Source organism: Camelina sativa, chromosome 9 (genome assembly GCF_030686135.1).
Source record: "Camelina sativa cultivar CO46 ecotype springtype chromosome 9, ASM3068613v1".
Taxonomy (NCBI): Eukaryota; Viridiplantae; Streptophyta; class Magnoliopsida; order Brassicales; family Brassicaceae; genus Camelina; species Camelina sativa.
In genome coordinates this window covers 35,356,164-35,378,633 of record NC_141888.1, presented here as the reverse complement: position 1 = coordinate 35,378,633, position 22,470 = coordinate 35,356,164, and the positions used below count along the sequence as shown (strand labels likewise).

At 33.3% G+C, this 22,470-nt stretch overlaps 6 protein-coding genes and 1 long non-coding RNA gene across 12 annotated transcripts; 2 read left to right on the top strand and 5 right to left on the bottom strand.

Annotated features, from left to right (window-relative positions):
• Positions 1 to 2: 2 nt before the first annotated feature.
• Positions 3 to 2,193, top strand: LOC104712977 (uncharacterized). 5 transcript variants are annotated; one of them, XM_010429989.3, is made up of 11 exons: positions 3 to 123; positions 223 to 304; positions 433 to 502; positions 608 to 675; positions 752 to 813; positions 899 to 980; positions 1,073 to 1,306; positions 1,410 to 1,538; positions 1,616 to 1,677; positions 1,764 to 1,869; positions 1,970 to 2,193. In XM_010429989.3, the coding sequence occupies exons 2-11, from the start codon at positions 254 to 256 to the stop codon at positions 2,021 to 2,023; spliced, it is 918 nt and encodes a 305-aa protein (XP_010428291.1). In that variant the 5' UTR covers positions 3 to 123; positions 223 to 253; the 3' UTR covers positions 2,024 to 2,193. The 5 variants fall into 5 exon arrangements, with proteins under 5 accessions (XP_010428291.1, XP_087323180.1, XP_010428295.1 ...); XM_087467054.1 differs by having other exon boundaries at positions 5 to 123; positions 1,764 to 1,880; positions 1,974 to 2,193; XM_010429993.3 differs by lacking the exon at positions 3 to 123 and having other exon boundaries at positions 131 to 304; positions 1,764 to 1,880.
• LOC104712978 (ras-related protein RABA6a) lies at positions 2,186 to 3,732 on the bottom strand. Its single transcript, XM_010429994.3, has 2 exons — positions 3,127 to 3,732; positions 2,186 to 2,813 (listed from the first exon to the last, which is right to left on the bottom strand). Exons 1-2 carry the CDS (start codon positions 3,345 to 3,347, stop codon positions 2,336 to 2,338), a joined length of 699 nt encoding a protein of 232 aa, XP_010428296.1. The 5' UTR covers positions 3,348 to 3,732; the 3' UTR covers positions 2,186 to 2,335.
• Positions 3,733 to 7,884: 4,152 nt separating this feature from the next.
• On the bottom strand, positions 7,885 to 8,667 carry LOC104712976 (putative calcium-binding protein CML26). The gene has a single exon (XM_010429987.3). It carries the CDS (start codon positions 8,555 to 8,557, stop codon positions 8,069 to 8,071), a length of 489 nt encoding a protein of 162 aa, XP_010428289.1. The 5' UTR covers positions 8,558 to 8,667; the 3' UTR covers positions 7,885 to 8,068.
• A 1,199-nt stretch (positions 8,668 to 9,866) lies between these two features.
• On the bottom strand, positions 9,867 to 11,861 carry LOC104712974 (thaumatin-like protein). The gene is made up of 3 exons (XM_010429986.3): positions 11,481 to 11,861; positions 11,042 to 11,366; positions 9,867 to 10,446 (listed from the first exon to the last, which is right to left on the bottom strand). The coding sequence occupies exons 1-3, from the start codon at positions 11,539 to 11,541 to the stop codon at positions 10,098 to 10,100; spliced, it is 735 nt and encodes a 244-aa protein (XP_010428288.2). The 5' UTR covers positions 11,542 to 11,861; the 3' UTR covers positions 9,867 to 10,097.
• A 1,202-nt stretch (positions 11,862 to 13,063) lies between these two features.
• Positions 13,064 to 14,814, bottom strand: LOC104712973 (GDSL esterase/lipase At1g73610-like). Its single transcript, XM_010429985.2, has 5 exons — positions 14,530 to 14,814; positions 14,233 to 14,363; positions 13,905 to 14,141; positions 13,547 to 13,796; positions 13,064 to 13,450 (listed from the first exon to the last, which is right to left on the bottom strand). Exons 1-5 carry the CDS (start codon positions 14,786 to 14,788, stop codon positions 13,287 to 13,289), a joined length of 1,041 nt encoding a protein of 346 aa, XP_010428287.1. The 5' UTR covers positions 14,789 to 14,814; the 3' UTR covers positions 13,064 to 13,286.
• Positions 14,815 to 17,704: 2,890 nt separating this feature from the next.
• Positions 17,705 to 22,470, bottom strand: LOC104712972 (phosphoethanolamine N-methyltransferase 3). 2 transcript variants are annotated; one of them, XM_087467050.1, is made up of 11 exons: positions 22,069 to 22,470; positions 20,381 to 20,496; positions 20,052 to 20,189; positions 19,821 to 19,958; positions 19,389 to 19,532; positions 19,202 to 19,312; positions 18,981 to 19,122; positions 18,551 to 18,831; positions 18,285 to 18,446; positions 18,144 to 18,197; positions 17,705 to 18,058 (listed from the first exon to the last, which is right to left on the bottom strand). In XM_087467050.1, the coding sequence occupies exons 1-11, from the start codon at positions 22,121 to 22,123 to the stop codon at positions 17,885 to 17,887; spliced, it is 1,515 nt and encodes a 504-aa protein (XP_087323176.1). In that variant the 5' UTR covers positions 22,124 to 22,470; the 3' UTR covers positions 17,705 to 17,884. The 2 variants fall into 2 exon arrangements, with proteins under 2 accessions (XP_087323176.1, XP_087323177.1); XM_087467051.1 differs by having other exon boundaries at positions 20,674 to 22,070.
• On the top strand, positions 21,602 to 22,183 carry LOC147939187 (uncharacterized). Its single transcript, XR_015566841.1, has 3 exons — positions 21,602 to 21,686; positions 21,813 to 21,922; positions 22,023 to 22,183. It is a non-coding gene; the product is annotated as an uncharacterized LOC147939187 (long non-coding RNA).

Genomic DNA, 22,470 nt, shown 5'->3' with positions numbered 1-22,470 from the left:
TTTTTCTCGTGTATATTCTTTGAATTAGACTTTTCTAGTGTACCATATAAACGGCACGGTGTTTGGTTCACAACCGCATAAACTCATTGTAGTCTCAGCCATACACACCAATGACACAAGTTGGTAAAGATGACGACTTTTCGTTTTTTATTCTTTTCTCAATTTCCGTTAAGTCGGAAACAATATAAAGGGGATAACGAATCGTTTCTATTCGATCTAAAGGATTAATCTTTGGAAGTTTTCTCCGAGAAAAATGGGAACAGTTCTGGATTCGCATTTCCTGGCTCTCACTGCTATTGTCACTGTAAGTTCCTCTGTTCGTTTTTTTAAATCTTCATTCCTCTGTTCTTTTTTTTCTTGTTTCTGTAGGAGTTACGAGTTGGGTTTTGTTCGTCTATGTCTGATTTGGTGTTTTTTTTTCTGAATTTGTAGGTGGTTTACCAGTTTATATTCTTCGTAATCACAGCTCTTTTCAAATTTGATCAAGTCACTGACTTTGCTGGTATGACCATCTTCATTCCTCTATTCCCCAATTGCTCATGTAGTTAGTTACCTTAATTCTCTGTTACGTAGGAGTTCATTATACTAATTAACCTTGTATGTTCAGGAAGCACAAACTTTGTTATACTTGCTGTATTGACTCTTGTTGTTAAAGGCACTTGGCATTTTCGACAGGCAAGTCTCAGGCTCTTCTCATAGATTGGTGTTTTTGAGTTTCTTCTGTTTGCTGAGATTTGTTTTCTATTCACAGATAGTCTTGACTTTGCTAGTTGTGGTATGGGGTCTTCGCTTGGGGATATTTCTTCTAATGAGGTCTCTACCAATGACTGCATTATTCTTACTTTATATTACTTTCCTGATCATGATTGATAATAGCATGACTCTCTTGTTGGTTTAGGATCTTGCAATGGGGAGAAGATCGGCGATTTGATGAACAGCGTGGAAATATAGTGAGACTAATAATTTTCTGGACTCTTCAGGTAAATTTTTTGTAACTATGTATTCATTCTCTTGTAGAGAGCCCTATTGGAATTCATGCTTGTGATCTCAAACTAGAGTTCTTTCATGGTAGGCTGTATGGGTTTGGACGGTTAGCTTACCTCTAACCATTGTGAATGCAAGTGATGGTGGAGGATCTCTTAGACCCGCAGATGTTATCGGTTGGACAATGTGGGTTTTTGGTTTCTTGATTGAAGCTGCAGCTGATCAACAGAAGCTCTCTTTTAAAAACTCTCCAGAAAACAGAGGAAAATGGTGTGATGTTGGAGTGTGGAAATGGTCAAGACATCCTAACTACTTTGGTGAGGTTAGTACTTCCACATATTATATAAGTTCTTCATCTTTAGCATAAATGGTGATATGATCGTTTCATTACTGTGTGTGTCTGTGTGGGTTTATATGTTCATCAGATGCTTTTGTGGTGGGGAATCTTTGTGGCTGCATCACCCGTGCTTGAAGGTGCAGAGTATCTTGTGATACTCGGACCACTCTTTCTTACTTTGCTACTTCTATTCGTCAGTGGCATACCACTACTCGAGGTTCTTGCTCGTTCTCTATCTCTCTCTACTTAGACAGTTTCTGAATCACATATAGCTGATATGAATGTAATGAGCAGGCATCGGCTGACAAGAAACATGGCAACTCGGGAGCTTACAGATTCTACAAGAAAACAACAAGGTTTAACGATATGAACTTGTTCTAAATATAATGTTTAATATACCTTGAATTTAGCTAATTTGTTTCTATCTTCGACCGATCTGTAGTCCTCTGATTCTGTTGCCGAGAGGAGTTTATGGGAACTTACCTGGATGGTGCAAGACGATCTTTCTCTTCGAGTTTCCATTTTACAGCCGAAGTCTCCCTCAAGAGGTGGCTGTTTAGTAAGTGCTTACTCAATTTGAGTTTCATCTCTTTGGTATCTTTCTCTAGTGTAATGAGTTTGGCTTCTCTTTTTTTGTATACGTGCAAGAAAGCTAGTGGAGACTCCAAGAACAGCAAAGAGAATGAACTAAAGGATGACTGATTTGTGAAGCACTCTCTAATAAAATTCTGTAAAAATTTTGCTTGTAAGAAACTGAAATTTGTTTGAATTATTGAACAAATCTTAGCTTATGTGTAATTGAAGCATCGAAGCAAAACAAATGAAACATATTGACAGAACCGGATCTCAGTTCTGATTGGTTCATTTTTTTATTTGAGTTCCATATTTAATTGATATAGTTATATGATTAACAATTAATGTATGTGGCCAAGTCAAAATTTTAAGGAATACATGCAAATCAAAACATCATCAAAATATTCCAAAACGATAACAAAAAAAAAAAACATGAATTATTTACTTGTAACAACAGTAGGAAGAAGAGCTTAACGGTTGAGTAGTAGCAGTGACTTGATGGATATTCACAATTTCTTTACCAACGGGAAGGACCGTACCATTACCGTTAACTTGAGCCTTCGTCGCAACGCCGTTGGATTTATTTTCCGAAGCGTTCCTCTGCGTCACAACCTCATGTATTCGTCCAATCATCACGAGAAACGCTTCTTCGACGTTAACGTTCTCTAAAGCCGAAGTCTCGAGGAAGTAAAGACCTTCTGATTCAGCTAGATTCTTACCATCATCTTCTTCAACTTCTCTAGATTGTCGGAGATCAGATTTGTTGCCAACGAGGACAACGACGGTGTCGGGATTGGAGAAGTCTCTGAGCTCAAAAAGCCATTTCTTGATGTTTTCGAACGTTGTTCGTCTTGTGATGTCGTAAATCAGTAATGCCCCTAATGCTCCTCGGTAGTACGAACTTGTAATTGCTCTAAACCTTTTTACTCATTAAAAAATTAACAAAGATTAGAGATTAAAAGTAATAATTAAAGATTAAAATTCCATTAATCTCCTAACTCCAAACTAAAAATATTTTAACCTAATATAAGTAGCTAGTTAACTCCTCTTTTAAAAGATTAGGTCAAAAATAAAAGATCAAACGAAAAGGTACAAAATAAGGAACAGAGTAGTGTGGTCACGAGGTTGCAAAATTAGGTCCGTGAGTTTGTGTATGATTGCTCGCTCACAAAGAATTCATTTTACGTACGCAAGTTGTATGATTTAGATTTTGATGTGTTTGCAAATAATACCTTTCTTGGCCGGCGGTGTCCCAAATCTGAGCCTTGATGATTTTATCTCCAACGTGGACATTCCGGTAAGCGAACTCAACTCCGATGGTTGGTTTAGAGTCAAGCCGGAACTCGTCCTTGGAAAATCTTGATAAGAGGTTTGATTTTCCGACGGCTGAGTCTCCGATCAGCACCGCCTTGAACAAGTAGTCGCACTCTTCCTCGTACGAGTCTTCAGCCATTTGTCTCAAGGATTAAAATCTAAAGTTCCTCTCAAGCCAAAACGCTATATGTTACGACAAAATAGGAGAAAGGAGAAGGAGTAAGAAGAAAGGAAAAAGACAGTTCCTCCACTGAATTTGGCTTTTGGTTGTAAATCGGATTTAATAGTGTTTTTTATAGTCAAACTCAAATCATTATTATTTTATTTTGTTGAGAAATGAGAATAGTATTGCAATCGTATTTAGAATGAAAAAGGGAAAAGAAAAAAATGGAAAAAAATAAAACTTAAGTGATAAAGATGATCAAATAAAGATGATGGCGTCAAAGAAAATGTAATAATTCAACTGAATCACTAGAATCGTGGACATATCCTCTCATATTATTTATTTAACGAGGATATGTTGTGATTTTTAGTTTTTTTTTTTAAAGAGGATATATGTTGATTAGGTTTTAAGATTAATAAGAGAGGAGGATTCATAATCACAACCATTAGCTAGTGCAGCTGTTTGTTGGCATGTGAAATCATGGATTACAACATAATGATAACGTTGTCTTCCTTTTATCATTGTTTTTTTTGTTGGGATTACCAAAAAAAAAATGAAAGGTAAAAAAATCCGGAAATATTATTACTGCATCTGCTACATTTCTAATTTCTTTCCCTCAAAATGTGTATTTTTGTTGTGTTGATTAGAATATAATCAATTACTATCAGATTAGATATCATGATGTTCAATAACCAATCATACCTACCTATCTCCTTTTCTCCTTTGACATTTTTCACCTAAGTTCACACGCTTTCAAAGTGGTTCTTCTTTATACCAATTGTTATTTGACACGAATTCTTGTTTTGATACTGAAAATTTTACGTGATAAGCAATTTAAATGGTGAGATGTTTTACCATTAAAAGAAGTACTAGATTCGGACCCGCACGTACGTGCGGGGTTGATTTCAAAAATTAAGATTATTATCAGGTTTGCAATATTTACGTATGTGCGGGATAATGTTTATGAACATATTTTTAACGAATATTAGTAACATTTATAATCTAAACTCTTATCAGTATAGCATTTGATATGTTATTGTTTTTTAGACGAAAAGAATGATTATATATGTTTTGATTTTTTAGACGAAAAGTATAAACAACTACAATTAAAAAGAGTAAGACGAATATAGAATGTTTATATCTTGACAGAAAAACCGTCATGTCCCATATATGTCATGTTTATTCTATTTCATAACTGTGATTTTAAAAATACTTTATCCATTTGAGATTGTATATTTTAGTCTAACATATAAAGAAATAGGTAGAAGATTTGGATGGGATATTCATACTTCATGTACTTTTTGTTTGGATATTTATTTTTTACAAATTAGTGGACATTATACAATTTTTCTTTATATTTCTCATTATCTATCAAATTGGATAAAATCTGCCATAATGATTAAAATTCCTAAACTTGATGACCTAAATTGTATAGTGTGACAAACCCACATTGATAGACTTACTTTGTAATAGTTTTGCTATCTTTTTACTTGCCACCCAAAAACCACATGAGCAATGTTTGTATTCGCCGTGTTGAATTTGCAAAACCCGTGGGTAACATGTATTTCAATAAAAAAAAATTATCTATAAAATATGTCATAAGAGATTATTTTATGTTTTGATAGACTAAAACTCAGTAAGATATTCAAAAATACTCAAATTTATTTCATTCCAAATTGCTCGTACTCAAGTTAGATTTTGAGAATAAAATATAGCTATTAAAAAAAAGAATTGTAGCCTGTTACCCAAAATTTTATATATTCATGTGTGAAAAGAAGTGAAACTATTCCTCTTTAAATTTGATATTTATTCATTAGTATTTATTAACAAAACTTATCCTTATGCACTAACACAGTTACAGTAATTATGTTGGTATGATAGGTTCTTTCGTTTTAGTTGGTAAGATAGCTTCTTTTTGCCCCAAAAAAAACTTGGTATGTTTAGTTCTATATTTATGTAATCGAATTAAAATTGATTTCTATATGTTATGTAAAATTGATAATTACATTTCCAAAATTTTATTGTAGGTTATTGGTTTCGTATAAGTTTGGATATGCAATTCTAACCAATACTCTAAAATATGTTTTGTTTGATTGCCACAATTTAAATAACACAAATTAAATGAAAATAAACAAAAAGTGAATTTACAATTTAAAAATAATTTTGTAAAATATATTAATAAACATTTTGATTTTTTATACCGCACATATATACACATATATACCTATGCTATATGTGTGGATGGTTGCACAAATCTACTATACAATTATATTAAGTAGAATCAATCACTTCAGAATTATATTATTGATAATTAAAGTCCTTTGTCAATACTCCTTCACGTTTCACCTTACATGTTTTTTTCTCCTTGACACCATATGTAGTAACAACATTTGTTCTTTTTACCGCATGCAAACATATATATACATATAAATATTAAAATCATGTCTGACAAAAAAATATTAAAACCATGCGTGACAAAAAAATATTAAAATCATTTATATATTGGCATTTTCACGTATTTCTTTTGGTAGGAAGTACCTCCAAGTATCTATATTGGTATCTTCATGTATCATTAATAATATATAAAATGAAAATATCAATTTAAAATTTCAAATCTTAATTAAAGATACTACTATTTTTCATAGTTATGATAGTCTTAAGATATAATTTCATAAAGATAAACAACACATTTTGTTGTTAAATGGTTAGGATTTTGTCAACAATGATATAAATGATAACCCTTTTCAAGGATGAAAAATACTAGAATACTAAAACACCAAAATAGAACAAAAACGCCACACATATATTTTTTTGAGTTAAACATGAATTTTTGAACTCTGTAAAAAAATAGAATTCAACATAAATTAGTTTCATATTAAAAAAGACTTAGAAAAGAAGTATGCATACTAAATACTTTATAAATTCAAACCATTTTTTATAATTGATGATTTTTTATTATTTTATCTGATAAAACGACATATTCTCACTGGTTTGAAAAAGCTTGACATCATGATTTGGATCTGCCATCGTTGGTAGCCATTTTGATATACAAAATTAGATATTTCAAGTAGGATCGGGTACAAAGCTCTTTTTCTAACGATGGTTATATTTATAGTGGAAGTCAGCAATTCCATTAATAGGATAAATGCAATTGATACCATATATTTTCATAACAAAATTGTTTTTTTGTTCCTGTATTTACGATTTTTTGAATTGAAAATGTCTATAATTTAGGTGATAGTAATTAATATTGTGTGCACATTTGGTAAGTAGATATATATTTCTAAAGATTTTGAATTTGATTCTAATGACTCATATCCTAAACAATTCAAATATGGTTGATATTTAAATTCGTAACTGTTAAGATTTGGATTATGGAAATTTTGAATGCTAATTATTGTTGTTTACTTGTTTGAATACTAATTATTGTTGTTTACTTGTTTGAATGCTAATTATTTTTGTATGTCGTAAATGTTGTTTACTTGTTTTCCTTTTTGTGCTACTAATTATAGGTCTGTTTGGATATATGTTTACCTTATACAGTTCTTCTATTAATTGTATATGTTTGGCTCTGAGTTATATATATCATTATTCTGTTTTAAATGACATTTCATGTAATAATCTCTTAATCTATGTCTACTTATTAAAAATGCTTCCCTTTTAATAGTATAGATGAAAACGTTATGCACGATGCTTCCATTGATTAACAATACTATCTCTCAGGTAATAAACTAACTAATACTATTATTTGCGAGATAAATAATTGAGTGAGTTCTTCTTTATAATTTTATTCATTTGACTTTCAAACATACTAGGAAAAAAGTGTTGTGACTTGTAGAGATTAGTTCCATTTTTTGATGCAATAATACTAATTCAGTTGACAAGGAAAAAAAACTCTCAGGCCTAGTCGGACTGACTAAAAAAGGTGAATAGAATTCTCATTGGGCTTAAAACCAGGCCCTGAAAAAGCCCCTATGTGTTAAAGTGAAACCAACTGGTAAGATTTGTGAGCGTATATATTCCAAACCAAATTAGATTCCCATTTTTCAGGCCACACAACACGAAGAATCACATTCCAAAATAACTGTTTGAACAGGTTTTTTCCCCACACAAATAGCGTCTTTGTTGACCAGTTCCACCAGTAAAACAAGTCGTACTAGAACATTACAGGCCTGCGACTTTGGTTATTCCGCTTAGTCCGGATCAAACTAACCGAAAAATAAATTCGGTTTGCTTTGGTTTAGATATAGTTAAAAAAACTGATCAAAATGTTATGAAAAGTACTCGATAGGGAGAACCGAACCGAGATTCTCAGATAACTGATGCAAAATTAAAATTCCACCAATCGGTTCAGCCGAGAGAACCAAAACCGATCAAAAAACCAAAAAATCTCGGTTCGATCAGGTTTGGTTATTTATCTCAGCCCTACTAGATAGAAACTTTAAAAAAAAAAATCTGATTCGTTCCAAAAAGAAATCTCAAGCAGAGTTATGAAAAACTTCAAATCAAAGAATTTGGTTAAAATCTTTAATTGCAATATAATACCGGAAAAACGCATCATTCATATAGAGTAATCATAGGTGCAGAACAAACTCATCATCATCCTCATCCATATACATTAGGAAGAGAATCGAATCAATTTTTGTTGTCAAAACTAAACAAAAAAAGTACATGCATGTTCGTATATCTTCTTCACCCTAAGCAGAACTAGCGTTCGCGGACGATCCTTTCACGAGCTCAGGCGAAGCCATCATTTTCTGAAACTCCTCAAAGTTAACATTACCATCGCCATCAGCATCAACATGCCCGATCATTCTCACACAGTCTTCAACGGAGCAAGACATACCAAGACGGTTGAGAACCTTATGGATCTCAGATGACGAAATCAAACCGTTCTTGTTCTGATCGTATAGATCAAAAGCTTCACGGATCTCTGCGGCAGAGGAGGACGATCGGCAGATGGCGGCGAACTCTTCTTGGTTGATGTAACCGTCACGATCGATGTCGATGTCGTCTAGAACGCGGTTGAGCTCCTCCTCTGTGTACGACGTTCCCATGGATTCGAAAACGTTGCCGAGCTCTGAAACAGAGATCTTCCCGTCGCCGTTGGAGTCGAATTGGTTGAAGACCTTCTGAAGCTCCATATCGGTTGATGGTGTTGTGGATTTGTTGGTGGTGTTCGTCATTTTTTGTGTTTGTGAATTGTTGGAGTTGTGATTTTGACGTTTTTATAGAGTTATGTGATGATTTAGCTTTAGGTTGATGCCTTTCTTTTTTTGAACGATGCTTGATGATGCCTTTTGTATGGCTACCCTTCATGGCTTTCTTTTCATTAACTAAATATATTTATTTCTATTTTTAATTCTTCGATTTTTCAATTTTAGTTTTTCCTATATAGTTGTGTAATGTATAGTAGTAGTGTGCTTTATTTGATTATTAACAATTTAACATAGTGCGTATCAAAAATAAGGTATATGTTCTTAGTTAGTGCGTGTGCCTCTATGTGGAATCTGAAACGTATACATGCAAACGATTTTGATAGTTACGATATTATTTATATGGAAACCATGACTGTCATCATGATTTATATGAACATTTTCTGGAAATAAATAAGAAAATTACATTTTCTTGAAACCATGATATTTGAATATTTATACAATGTACAAAAACTAAATAAGAAATCATAAACATGAACTACCAATGTACATTTCCTTCTTCCATGTAGATTTTGCTTGTTGTACAAATAGATTTTAGCTAGTTATAATTAAGTCCCTATATGTAGTAGACTGTATACATGTGTTAATAAAAATGCTAATCGAGATTAAGCGGGGGTAGAAGGATCCTGAGAGTGAGTCAAAATATGTCGAAGATAAAGAAATGCATATTTGAAGCAAAGAAGGGCGACGATGAGCCAAAAAATGGTGCCAATGGCACCATCCCATACATTAACAACATCGGCAATAAAATAAAATTTCGTATCTTTGGAAGCAGCTAATTTTACCGATCTCACATTCCCGAAAATACCAACTCCGATCATCGACAGAACGGTAAATCCAGCTATCAATAACCCAGCCGGTATTACCCACTTTAATACATCTCCCCAAAAACTCGAGGCCATTTTCGTTTATTTATTTATTTTGGTCTTGTTGATTGTAAAAGGCTCCATATATATATTTCTATGTGCGTGGTTGTAAGTACGTAATTCCCAATTGCGTTTGAGTTTTTATTGTTTGCTTCACGTTGGTAATTAAATTATATTTAATAATCTACCATGCATGGGTTTTTTTGCTTGAGCGTGTCCAGTCTCCTTAATTTGGGAGATTTTTTTAATAGGTTAGAGATTTTCGTCTAGGCATGGAAATATATATATTTTGATTTTAATTAGTTTATTTTTTAAAGTAAGTTTGTTGAAGGGTCTATTCGGGTTTAATACTGTTTACACTTTACAGGTATAGAAAAACAAAACAAATTAACCCGAATTAGCTACATTCGTCCTTTGTAATCCTGTTTTTCTTTAATTTACTTTTAAACCGGGGTCCAACCAATTGGACATCACTTAACTTATTAAACGCATATAACAATGCATGAAATCTAAAGATCATCGAACGAGTGAGAACATTAAGCGGAAGAACAAAGGTCTCTCGATAACTCTCACTAGAACCTCGTACATACTAAACCAATCATGTAAAATTATTCATACAAAATAATTTAAAAGTGAGGTTTCAATCAACGGCCGTGGTGAGGGCAAAAAGTGACGACGTAGTTAGCTTTAGAACACGTGGCAATGCTGGTTGGGTCATCGTAGGCGTATGAGTAGGCCTTTGGGCAAGCTACCTTGAAGATCTTAGAGTAAGCTGTAGGCTTACATGACTGTGGGTTACCGAACAAGCCGGTACAACAGTAGCGTGGTGAGTTAAAGGCAGAGCACGCGCTTTTACAGGCTACTACCTGCTTCCCGTCACGTGAACGGACCTGTAGACCAACTGGACACATCCGGTTCAGATCGCTTACGCAACCGGCGTAGGTACACTTTCCAGTACCCTTCACAGGCATTATAGACATCGCCAAGTTATATCTGTCATTAATCATTATCAATTAACAAGAAAACTAGTTTATAAGAGTAAACAAAAATGTTTAAATTATTCATGTTTAAGATACGCAATTTGGTTTAAGGTTTGTATTCCATTCGATATTTTGGTATGTTATAGTCACTAGTTAGTTTTATAAGAGTTGAAACAAGACAAAATTATTTCTAATACGGTTAGCTTTCTGTTTAGATGTATGAAATTTCTATATGGTTCGGTTTAGTGAAAAACTAACTAAAAACGTATTAGAAAATCATGATTATATTGTTATTATATTCACAACTTAAATATGATTATATTTTTTTAAAAAATATTCATATGTAAAACTAAACTGTATAATATGAAGTTTGGTTTGGTTTAGTTCATGTCTTCATGAACACTAAAGTCAGTAAAATTTTGATTCGGTTCAGGCTTTTTTTTTCCACCCCTAATTATGTTACCATATCAAATCCATTCACTAATTCGTACTAGTTATTCAAATACACATTATAAATATAATCATATAAAAATAATACTCCTGATGAACGCTAAACAAAAGTTAAACCGAACCGAATTTTCAAAAAAATTGGTTGAAATGAGACATACCCATCAACGAGGCTGACGTCATAAAAGTCCATGTCATGACCGAGGGTGATCTCGGCGAGTGTAGCCGGAGGTACACCGCCAGCTCCGTTACAGAGGAGAGAACCACCGCAGTCTCCAGTGGCGCAGTGACCACGGCCAGATCTGTCGAAGGAGCAACCGTGACGGCCCCAGAAGCGACCGGACCACAGAGGTGGAAGTTGGAGAGTGTAAGCTCTTTTGGGAGAGAGTTTAAATCCGCCACCGGCGAGGAGCGGTTGACCAGAGCTAGCTTGGATCCCAGGCCAGACTGGGTATGTGCACTTGTTGTAGAATATGACCGTTGAAGCTAAAGTTCAACGAAATAGGCAAACCCAAAAATGTCATTAGTTTCGTTTTGATGTGATTATTTATATATGACTTTATATTCAAAAGATCTGAGATAAAAAAAAAAATAGAATACCTGAAGCGTGGGAGAGAAGAAGAAGGAGAGGGAGGAGGAAGAGAGATGTTGAAGAAGCCATTGTTGGTACTTTTTTCTGATTTCTTTCTACTTGAGTGGAGGACGTACGCAAGAACTGTGAAGCAGCTTCACATTTCTCTCATTGCCTTTTTGGAGATTTTCTCTTTATAGAGAGAAAATGACCGGTGTCCTTTTTTTTCCTTCATTTTATTAGGGTTTATAAAAATGAAAAAAAAAAAAAAAAAAAACAGTCAATAATTATCAACGATTAATATTGCTAGCTGAAAACTAGGATTATGAAATGGATTGTTTGTGGTTAGTAATTAATTACTAGTAAAGTTTGTTCTTGGTGAAAAATATAACTATTGGCGTAGTTTGGATAAGTGCAAAAGAAAATTTGTACATTTACAACCTAACTACTCCCTCCGTTTCATAATATAGGATGTTTTAGAGATTTTTCTTTGTTTCATAATATAAGATGTCTTCAACTTTTTAAGTAATTTTTAGATTACTTTTATATTTTCTTATTATTTATTTTATGCAGTCTTGTTTGTGATTGGTTGAACTTTTCAAAAGTAATTATTTCTTAAACTGCGTGCTTTCACTCAAAACATCTTATATTTTGAAACGGAGGGAGTATATCAGATAAAAATCATCAGTTTGAAAGAAAAATTGTTCATTTTACACTGTTGCAGACAACCATGTTAAAAGAAAGAATATATGTGTTTGGGGAATGTAGTAATGACAAAACTTATATCACACCTTTCGAAGCTGTCAGAAGACTAATTCGAACCTTTGTTCTAGGACTCGTAAAGTTAATGGTTTGCAAATTATGCATAGTTTAATAGGAGTAGTATGAATATTTACATTTTTTTCCTTCTCCTTCCTGGTTTAATCATAAGTTCTAGAGAAATAGTTAAAACTCGTCTACACAGTTCACTATACTTCCAAACTATATTAATTAAAAAAATTAATTTTACAAATTGAAAGGGACTAGTTAAATTTTACACAGTTTACATTAACAAGATCGTTTAAATATTTTGCCATTCCTACACTAAAATTCTCGTAATGGGGACTAGTTTAAAACTAAAAATTCACGTGAGGTTTTGGATTCACGTGACAGGCAAACGAATCTAGCTATATGAAGCAGTGAGATTTAAAATCTTAAGTTTTCGTTTCACTAAAGAACAAATTTTGTAAGAAAATAAATAAATTTTAAAACAGTACTTTTTTTTTCCTTTTTTTAACAATCGACATAAAAAGATGCTCCACGAAAACGGTGTTTGAAGGCTCTCTGAATAAAGTAGGAATATCCGAGTATGGACCGAAACGAAGAGATATAGACAATAGCATTAATAATAAAGAAATATGACTTTTTTTTGTTTTTGTTTTGGAACAACTAATAAATATGACTATTTTTGAAGTATTTTGTGGAAAACTTATATGTTCTAGATGTCATAACAAAGGTATACAAGTGATAAGAAAACATGATCGCAAGTTATTTTTTAATTTGTTGATAGTGATTTTCATTGAATAAATCCAACGTTTGATATTAGTTGATATCTTCAGGATATTAGTAAGCGTTTACTAGAAAGCTCAAATATATAGACTTAACTTGTTTCTGAGAACATGAGAGGGTTCAAGTCAACACTAAGATCCAAAATGTATTTTTGTTAGGAATAACAAATATTGGATTTGAACAAATAGCAACGTTGTGGTAAGGTGCGTAACCGATAACTTATTACATCAAAACGTACTGATCTCGGTATTAATAATCACCGAATCTAAAAAGCTTGATAAAATTGATCATGCGAGCTTTGCTTTGATATCTTCAATAATCGGTGGTGTGATAGTTCTGTATGACTTCTCAGTCGGATGGGCAATATCCCAAAACACGTATTGAGACGCGTCCACGCACGGTATTATGGACGTCGGCGTACAACAACATCCATGAGCTACATCAATGAACCCTGCACCATGCATTTTTCCAACGAATGATAGCATATTAATTAAATGTTTTAAAAACACACATATGAGTTGTCTTGTTAAATCATGTGATTGATTACCTGAAGCTTGAGGGTTGTTGATTAAACCAAGAAGAGGAGTGTACATATCTATGTACATGAATTTGGCCCCCGGAAATGTTGCACCAAGATTTTCAACTTCGGCAGATAATTTTTTGTTGAACATATCAGCTGCTTGATTTGAGAAGACTTCACATATTAAACTCCCAAGCATGGTTCTTGCTCCTGGTAAGCAGCCTAGCGGTAATGTTCCCATAACCGCAAATTTTCTTGCACCCATATCATATAAACTCTTCAAATAACCAAAAAAAAGAAACATTAGAATATTTTAAATACAATATTTGACTAAAAATTTATCGTACTTGACTATGTTTTATATTTTGAAATATTGATTGTGTACCTTTATAAGATCACGAGTCCAAGTGACCAAGAGATCAGTGTAGCCTGAAACAGTGTATTGTAACCTTCTAGACATCGTAGTAAAATAGGTGATAGCAATATCGTTATTTGCAGCTGAGATTAGATAAACAGCATTTGATATAATCGTATTTGCTTGTTCTTGATTTCCTACTACACCATTTAGTCTGGTGATGTAGTTTTGGAAGTCTGTAACCTGGTCTGACACCCATATAACTCCCTAACCACACCAAAATATAATCTAATTAAATTTTGATATAAATTTTTAAAAAACGTGTTATAATTTTTGGGACAGAATAGTAATATTTTACTTGTATTCTAGCAGTGATTGCATCAAGTCCAGAACCACCGGATGCGAAACAAACACCAGTTGGTAGATCATCGTTCGAGAGGGATGGGTCACGGTATGCTGGTAAGAGACTCTTCAATCCCAAACCTTCGGCTGCACACAAAAGACATTTATTTTGGTTAATTATGTCACACGCAAAGACATTAATTGCTACCAGAGAATATTTGTGTCATTGACTAATAGTATTCAAAACTGATGTATCCGTTACAAACATATCAAGAGTAAAATCGTTCTAGCTAGAGATCAAGAATAAACATACCAATCATATCTGAAAAAACTCTCCCATTGCCAAATCTTCCTGTAGCTCTTCCACCTACAAGATCTCTACCGTATGGGAAAAAATTGACTTTAGTAAGAGTGAGAAGAAGATTATTGTTGCCCGTATCAAGTATTGAGTCTCCAAAAGCGAAAAGTGCCGAAACCGTTGAGTTCCCATTTGATTGTTGGGCAGAGCCAACATAAAACAGGCTAATGAACGACAATGCTAATAGCATTTTCGAGAGCATAACGTAAGTCATATTTTTCCAACTTGTTTTTGGATTGATGTTTTGGTGAAAGTATCAGAATATGAAGTATATAAACAAGATAATTTCTGATCTTAGAGAACAAAAGATTTTGCACAAACAAAAACTAAGAGAAAATAGGTAAAATATCTACAATGACTTTTAAAGGAATCAAATAATCAAATTCAACAAAATGGCTGTCAATAAATGTTATCATTGTATTCAAATTTTGAAAGAAAAAAAACTGCAAATTCAACGAATAGTAATTAGCAACAAAAAAAATATACAAAGATTCACTTAAGAACCACAAAAAAAAAAAAAAAAAACAATGCATCATATCACACGTTCGATTTCATTGAATGAATGCTGAATCGGCGATCTTATCCTGGTCACTGAAGTCTGTTTTATTTATTTTTCTTTATCTTAAACCAAAATCGACTCTGTTTGATAATTCAACGGCTATGATAATAATCATGCCCTTAATTATAATTTGATTGAGGAGACCTTCTAACTCGGTACGACCCTTACCCAGGCTTGGTTTGGTTCATCTAATAATTTTTATTTTTTTTATCTAATAAATCTATACTATTAAAGCTGAAGTACTCACTAGACTCAAATTGGACCATGACTTTGTTTTGGTACGTTTTTCATTAAAAATGATTAGAGAATCACTTAATTTAATTAAATTATCCTATAGTTTTGATTTCACTAAATGACGAAAATACCCCTTGCTCGCCCACTTAATTACCACCGGGTCGGGACGCGGATCCTCTTTAACCCGGTAATAGAAGAAAATAAATCCGCGGATCTGTTTGTACTCCAAGTTTATAATATTCGGATCCTGTATGTTGTTTGGTTCAAGAATAATTATTCCCGTCACCAAACAGAAGTATAATTCCTATAAATAAGGAAACTGGTATCCGAGTATTTAATGGCTTCGGTAATATCAAATATTAACTACTACCATACTTAATCCCTATAATTATTACGAATATTAATACTTATCGATTGTATTTTTTTTTTTGCTTCCAAAATAATCAATAGATTAAATACGAAATTGTATATATATGTAAACTTATTTGATTTGTTTTTATATTGTGAGATATTTAAGGAAACAACAAATCAACTTAATACAATTAAATAAAAACAAATCATCATTTAGTTTATATTTTTTAATATTTCCTTAACGAAATTATAGTAATTAATTATGAGTAGTATAGATGGAAAGAATTAAAAACGCATAAATTATATATATGTGAAATTGTAAACTAATTTACAGAAATGGTGTACTGTATATCCCACATCGACTAAATATTTTGGAATATGGTTCATAATGACTATAAATATATGACAAAAATGTTTTGAGTACAAATGAGCAGGAAGCTTGATTTATCAGGTATCCAAATTTAACAGTTTAATTTGGTTCTATATTTGAGAATATTTAAACTTTTAAAAAGTAAACATATTATAATATATTTATGTTTTTTAAAAAAGTTTTAGATATTATAAATATTTAAATTTTTATAGAATGTTTAAATTATTATAAATATTTGAACTCCGTCGAAAGTTTAAAATATTATAATATATTTAAAGTCTATAAAATATTTAAGTAATATTAATATTTTTACTCTTAAAAATTTTAAAATATAAGAAAGTTTGAGTTAAACCTTTTAAAACAGGTATTTTTATCAAACTATAAATTAAGCCATGGAAGCGGGGTGTATCTATCCTCTTACAAAACTACTATCTGATATTGCGGAGTGTCTATTCTCTTAGACAACTACTATCTACTATTTCGATGTGTCTGTTTCCGTGAAAAGCTACATTTTACAAACTAATTACTCTATTAGGATTTCTAATTTACTATATAACCCCAAATATACAAATAAACACTATATAAACAAAGAAAATAAGTCAAAATAAATAACTATATTACAAAAATACAAATTACAAAAAAAAAGTAACTAACAAAATATATAATCCCGTGCTGTAGCACGGGGTATCACCTAGTTTACAGTAAAGAAGTACTACAATAAATCTTTTATATGAACATAGAGTTTATTAACTTTTGAACTCAAACATTTAGGCTGATCACTACTAGTCACTATATGAAGTTTTTGTAACTTATATTCGTTAAATATAAGTAGCTACTAGCTAGTAACGGGGAAACATACAGTATACTTTAATTTAGTTAACTTTAACAAAAATTGAACTGTACAGTTAACTAAATGTATTTATATATATTTCTCAATTTCTCATAAGTCATAACTATCATTCTAGTGTAAAGCAAAACTATATATGTTTGCATCAAATCATACATTTGGTTTACATTTGGTTTGAAAGCCTTTTAACAAAAAAAAAAAATCATACATTTGGTTCACCATATTTCCCTTGCGTAGTCCTCATTTGTTGGTGTACAGAAAATCCCTTTGTACATATGCATGTCATATACGGAAGATTACACATGAACACGAGTACACGAATGCAAAGTTATTATCATAATATGTCATAGCAGTAGCAGCTTCGATAGAAACTTATCCTTTCATCCCTCAAACCGCTCTCTATTTGGGAGAAAAAAACAAAACAAACATACTAAAATGGTTGACAGAGAACAGTAGACGCCACCAAAAAGAATCGACAAAGTAGAATAGATAGAGTTTTTTTTCCCGTAAATTGTTTATAATTAAGGACGTGCCTAATCTACCCGTAAAGTTACGAGTGATTGACCATATCCCATCCAACCATGTGGAGAAACAAGGTTAGTGTCTCGGTTTGATATCTCCTTATATTTCTAAAAATCTTGTCTTTCTCTAGTCTAGAACTGATGACTCATTCTCTAACTAGGGTTCTTCAAGATGATCCCAAAACTACCACTCTCGTTCACTGTTTTTTTTAGTTCGAGCTTTACTATGGCAAACAAGATAAATCCGATTTTAAAATATCACATACATTAAAATACCAAACTGGATAGGCTTTAAAATGGATACGAATACAGGAAACTCAACAGTTACATATAGCTTGAAGAGATCATAACAGGGGAACTGGGTTTTGATGATATACACATACCCAAATTTATTTTCAACTTATAGTTTTTTTAACACAATGCCAGAATCAGTTTCTCTTGGCGATGAACAAACCCCACTTCTGCTCACCACTTGAGCTCCTGAGCAGCTTTGAGTTCCACCCTCCTACAATATCCTCGTAATCCTCTTGTGAGAAGTCGCTGATGAACTCATCCTTCTCCTTCTCCACTGCGTCCAGTTCCCGTTTCAGGACTTTCATGAACTGATGAAAAAAGGCAGACAGCAAATTGGTTTCAAGTTCTTTTTTAGAGCGCATATAGAGTTTATTGTAGAGAAACGTTTCTTACCTGATCAGTTCTGTCCTCTGCGATCACCTCCTCGAATCCAGCATCTTTCAGCATCTATCAAACCAAGCAAGTTCAGACGACTAAATTCGGTGATTTTTTTCTTAAGTAGAAGAGGAGAAGACAGGTTCAGTCTCTGTATACCTGACCGTATGTTTGCACATCATGAAGATCATAACCTCGTTGCTTGATGTAGTTTGCAAAGTCTGGAGATGGGGTTTTAGGGCTTCTGCAGTAATCAGTAATGAGAATTTTTCCTCCTGGCTTCAACCATTTGTAGAATGTTCTGAACAATGCTGGCTTATCCTGAGAGTAAGACCAGCGATTACGAAATGAGAAAGAGATCTTCGTGAACAAAGCTACAAAATAAAGTCATGATATATAGAAGAAGAAAAAGTGGAAGTTTATACTTGGATATGCAGAATGGTGTCTCTGCTGTAAATAACATCAAAGGTGTTATCAGGATACTCCTTCTTGGTGCAATCAGCTACTTCGAATTCTACAGAGCATTTGAGTCCTATCGCGTGTTCGAGCGCAAAAGAGATCATGTTTACAGATAGATCAATGCCCACAACATCCACGTCAAAGTTCTCAGCCATGTAGAAGTCCCCTCCTCCGATTCCGCATCCAACATCTAGAACTTTCTGGCCTGGTTTAAGATCCAGCTTATCCACAAATTCCTTTGTTGTCTCTATATCAAAGGTCAAAACAAAAAGTAAGAAGGAAAGATACTTTACTTGCAGACAGTAATGGAAAAATAGATGAGTTAATATTGAACTTCAAATACAGAACCATAAGTACAGCGAAATTGATACAAATTCGATGACTAAAAGAGCATACCGAGTCCCCCTGTGCTCACAAACCCTTGTCCAAAGACACGCTCATAGCGTAAGATACCACTAGACTTGTACTGGACATTGTCCAAGAAGCGTTGGAAGCCCCTATCATTATCCGAACTGACTTTCTGCCAAAGCCAGCATATCTGAAATTTTGTGAAAGTATTAAATATGAATCCGACCAATACCATCAAAGTTTGGCTAAAACATGAAGAGGCCTGTTACCTGGTTCTGGTTCTTTTTGCTTCTCACATAAGCTCCAACACATTTACAGCTAACCAAAGAAAGCTCGTACGAATTCCCAGCATCGTCATTCATATGGCATTCTTTGAAAAGCTGAAAAGTATTCATGCACCAAATTCAAAAAAGTTGTCCAGAAACAGATGAATGGTGGTAAATATAGGTAGCACACCTTTGTGTAAAATTTGGGTTCACGGTAGTGTGTTGGGTTGTACTTGCGCTTGTTATCACCAGACTGATGGAAGCAAGACTCCCTAAAGAAAATATACCCACCAACCTTTGTCCATTGTAACATCTTTTTCGCCAAATCTTCAACCTGCAATTTGATGATTAAAACCAATCTTAATATGTGAAGTTAAATATGGACAGGTGGTTAATATCTCTAGCACATGGCGCATATCTGAGTAAAGCTTAAGATGCTTTACGGTCCAGAATTGTTTCATTTGAAATCCCAAGAAACAATAGAAACTGCTGGTATCCGGTCTTTGTTTGATATAATACTGTAATAGTAGTCCCAGCATGTATTTATATGCATTACTTTCGTGGTTACTCTAAGTTTGTACTGTTAAAATCTGGTTCCTCTCTAGTAAGAATATATGGTTACCTCTTTATCGGAGAGATACATTAGCAGCCAGTTGGAGAATATCAGATCCATAGAGTCATTTGGAAATTTCATATCCGGGGATGTGACATCAGCGCACATAAACTTGACGTTCTTGTAGTGGCCGTTAATGTATTTATTCTGCAGATAAGAAAGACACTCATGAGGGAAAAATCGAACAAAACTCAGTAGTATAAGTATAGCTTGAAAGAACAGGCACGGGCGTGATTTAACCTTTTTAATAACACTTTCAATGAAGTCAACAGCAATGAGCTGGCCTGCCTTCTGAGCTAATTCAGTAGTGAAACGACCAATACCAGCACCAAACTCTAGCACTGTTTTCCCTTCAATGGGTGGTAGAAGCGAAAGTATCTGACACAAGCACATAAGTCCATGACACAATTAAAAAGATAATCACAACACAGTTTATATAATAATAGCTTTCTTCACATGGTAAAGAAACTGCCTAAAGCTATGTGATTTATCTATCTGATCCATCTCAAGGCATACTGAGACTCGTAATCTGTATAGAACTAAAGGTGGGTGAGTCGAGATATATATACCTCAGGTCGTTCTTCTTTGTCGAGGTCAGCAGCTTTGGAATCAAGCATCATGGCCTCAACACTCAATCCTACAGAGTGCACTTTCCAATAATTCTTCTGGATTTCACGTTCCTCACCTGCAAATGTAAAAGAAACAAAACCCAAATCAAGAAACCATTACCAATAATCATATAAATGCTGATGAGCAAAATCAAAACAGAAACTTTATAGAAAAAACAAAAAAAGTCCCAATTTTTAAATCCTGCTCAGTGCTCAGTTTCATTGTGATTCACACCAGATTAACTCAAACTCACCATACGCAGCCATTTTCATATGAGAACACAGAAGGGAAACAAGAAAGAGACGATTTTTTTTTTCTTCTAAGGATGACGAAATCTATGAATCGAGAAGTAAGAAACTATGGCTATGATCCTTCGATGGCGAGTCTGGATCTCGAAAAGCTCCTCGATCTGCGGTTGTGAACCCTACCCTTCGACTGCATCAGCACTCGCAGATTCCAAATTCTCTCTGTTTCGATTTCTCTGGACTGAGCTCTTTTTGCCCACCAGATTTGAGAAGACGAAAAAACGCTTCACATGTAAATTTCGGTTTACGTGTTTTCTAATTTCCGGTTATCGATCGGTTTATTTTCGACGGAACCCGAAATACCCGATTCTGTCTTAATATCGGATCCGATAATTCAAACACTACTAAACTAAGGGACCGTCAGGGGAATCTAGATTGTCGTTACGTCCATACTCGTGTTATCTTCTACACCGTTAGATTGGGTCTGTTCACGTGTTTAATTGGAGTGTGTCCCACGGTAATTATAACAGGTTTCGTATTTTCTTTCCTTAATTAGAATAAGAAATTACTTGTATTTTTATTTTTTTTGACATAGAAATTACTTTTTTCGACGTTACAATAAAGATTGCTATCGCTAATTCACTAATTAATATGGTCAAAACTAAGGAGTTTCTTATTTTATTTTTGTAAAAATGAGATCAAACTGTATTTCAGAAAAAAAAAAAAAAAAAAAAAGAAGAATTTCATACGTTTTTATATCTGTATTTCAGGGAATCTTATGATCAAAATGTCTATATCAGTAGTCTCACGTTCTCTAATTTAAGTTCGCGGTGTTCTCTCTTTATTTTGGGTTCTTACATGTGTTGGGTAGAATAATTAAGTTGTATATCTTTAAAAGGTTTTTAAAATCTTAACATGAAAACGAACAACAACAAAAAAAAAAGCTAGATCACGTGGTGAATTCAAAGAGAGACGAAAACTGGAGAAAAGATAGCGAGACGGCAGAGAATCAGAGATGTAGGTACAACTTTCCTATCAGATGAAGAAATCACTTTCCACCAAAAAAAAAAAAAAAACCTAATTTTTTTAATTCTACAATTAGTATGACGATAGATCGTGTTAATAACAAATATATTTCATGTTGCAGTACTTTTCCAGAAATAGTGTCATATCTTCACAAGCTCATATATAGAATACAATGGAAGAAAAAAAAAAGAGAACATGAGTAGTAATGGATCAATTAAGGAAAATGGAAAGGTACAAAACAATAGTGAATGTTAAACGTGTAACTAAAATGATCATTAATTCTCGTCCTTGCTGAAAATTTTGAGAACATTGTGGGATTTCTTATGAACAGAACAAATTGAAAGAAACTAAGAGCAGAAATTGAAGAGCAAGCTTACATAGATCTTTGGAGAAAGGAGAGATGATGGCGCCATTAGTGTGACCGTGAGCCATTGTCTATTGACAAGAAAAACAAAAAAAAAACAAAAAAATCAGAGTTCTAGGGTTTTTTTTGTGTGTTGTGGTTCTCTGTGTTGTTCCTTCTGATCTTCTTGATCGCATTATATAGAGAAAAATGTGATAATTTTACATTTTCTTTAATTTTATTTTATTTTGGTTGGAGAAAGAAATACTTCACTTGCTATTTGCATTTTCTTATGACAATAATTACAATTATACAATATGTGTCCATTTTTTTTTTGGCACCCACAAAATTATCACAAATGTAATATCCAAAAACAACTTATATAATTGAGATAGCTTCTTGACAGGAAAAAAAATCTGAGTAGCTTGCTTTACAT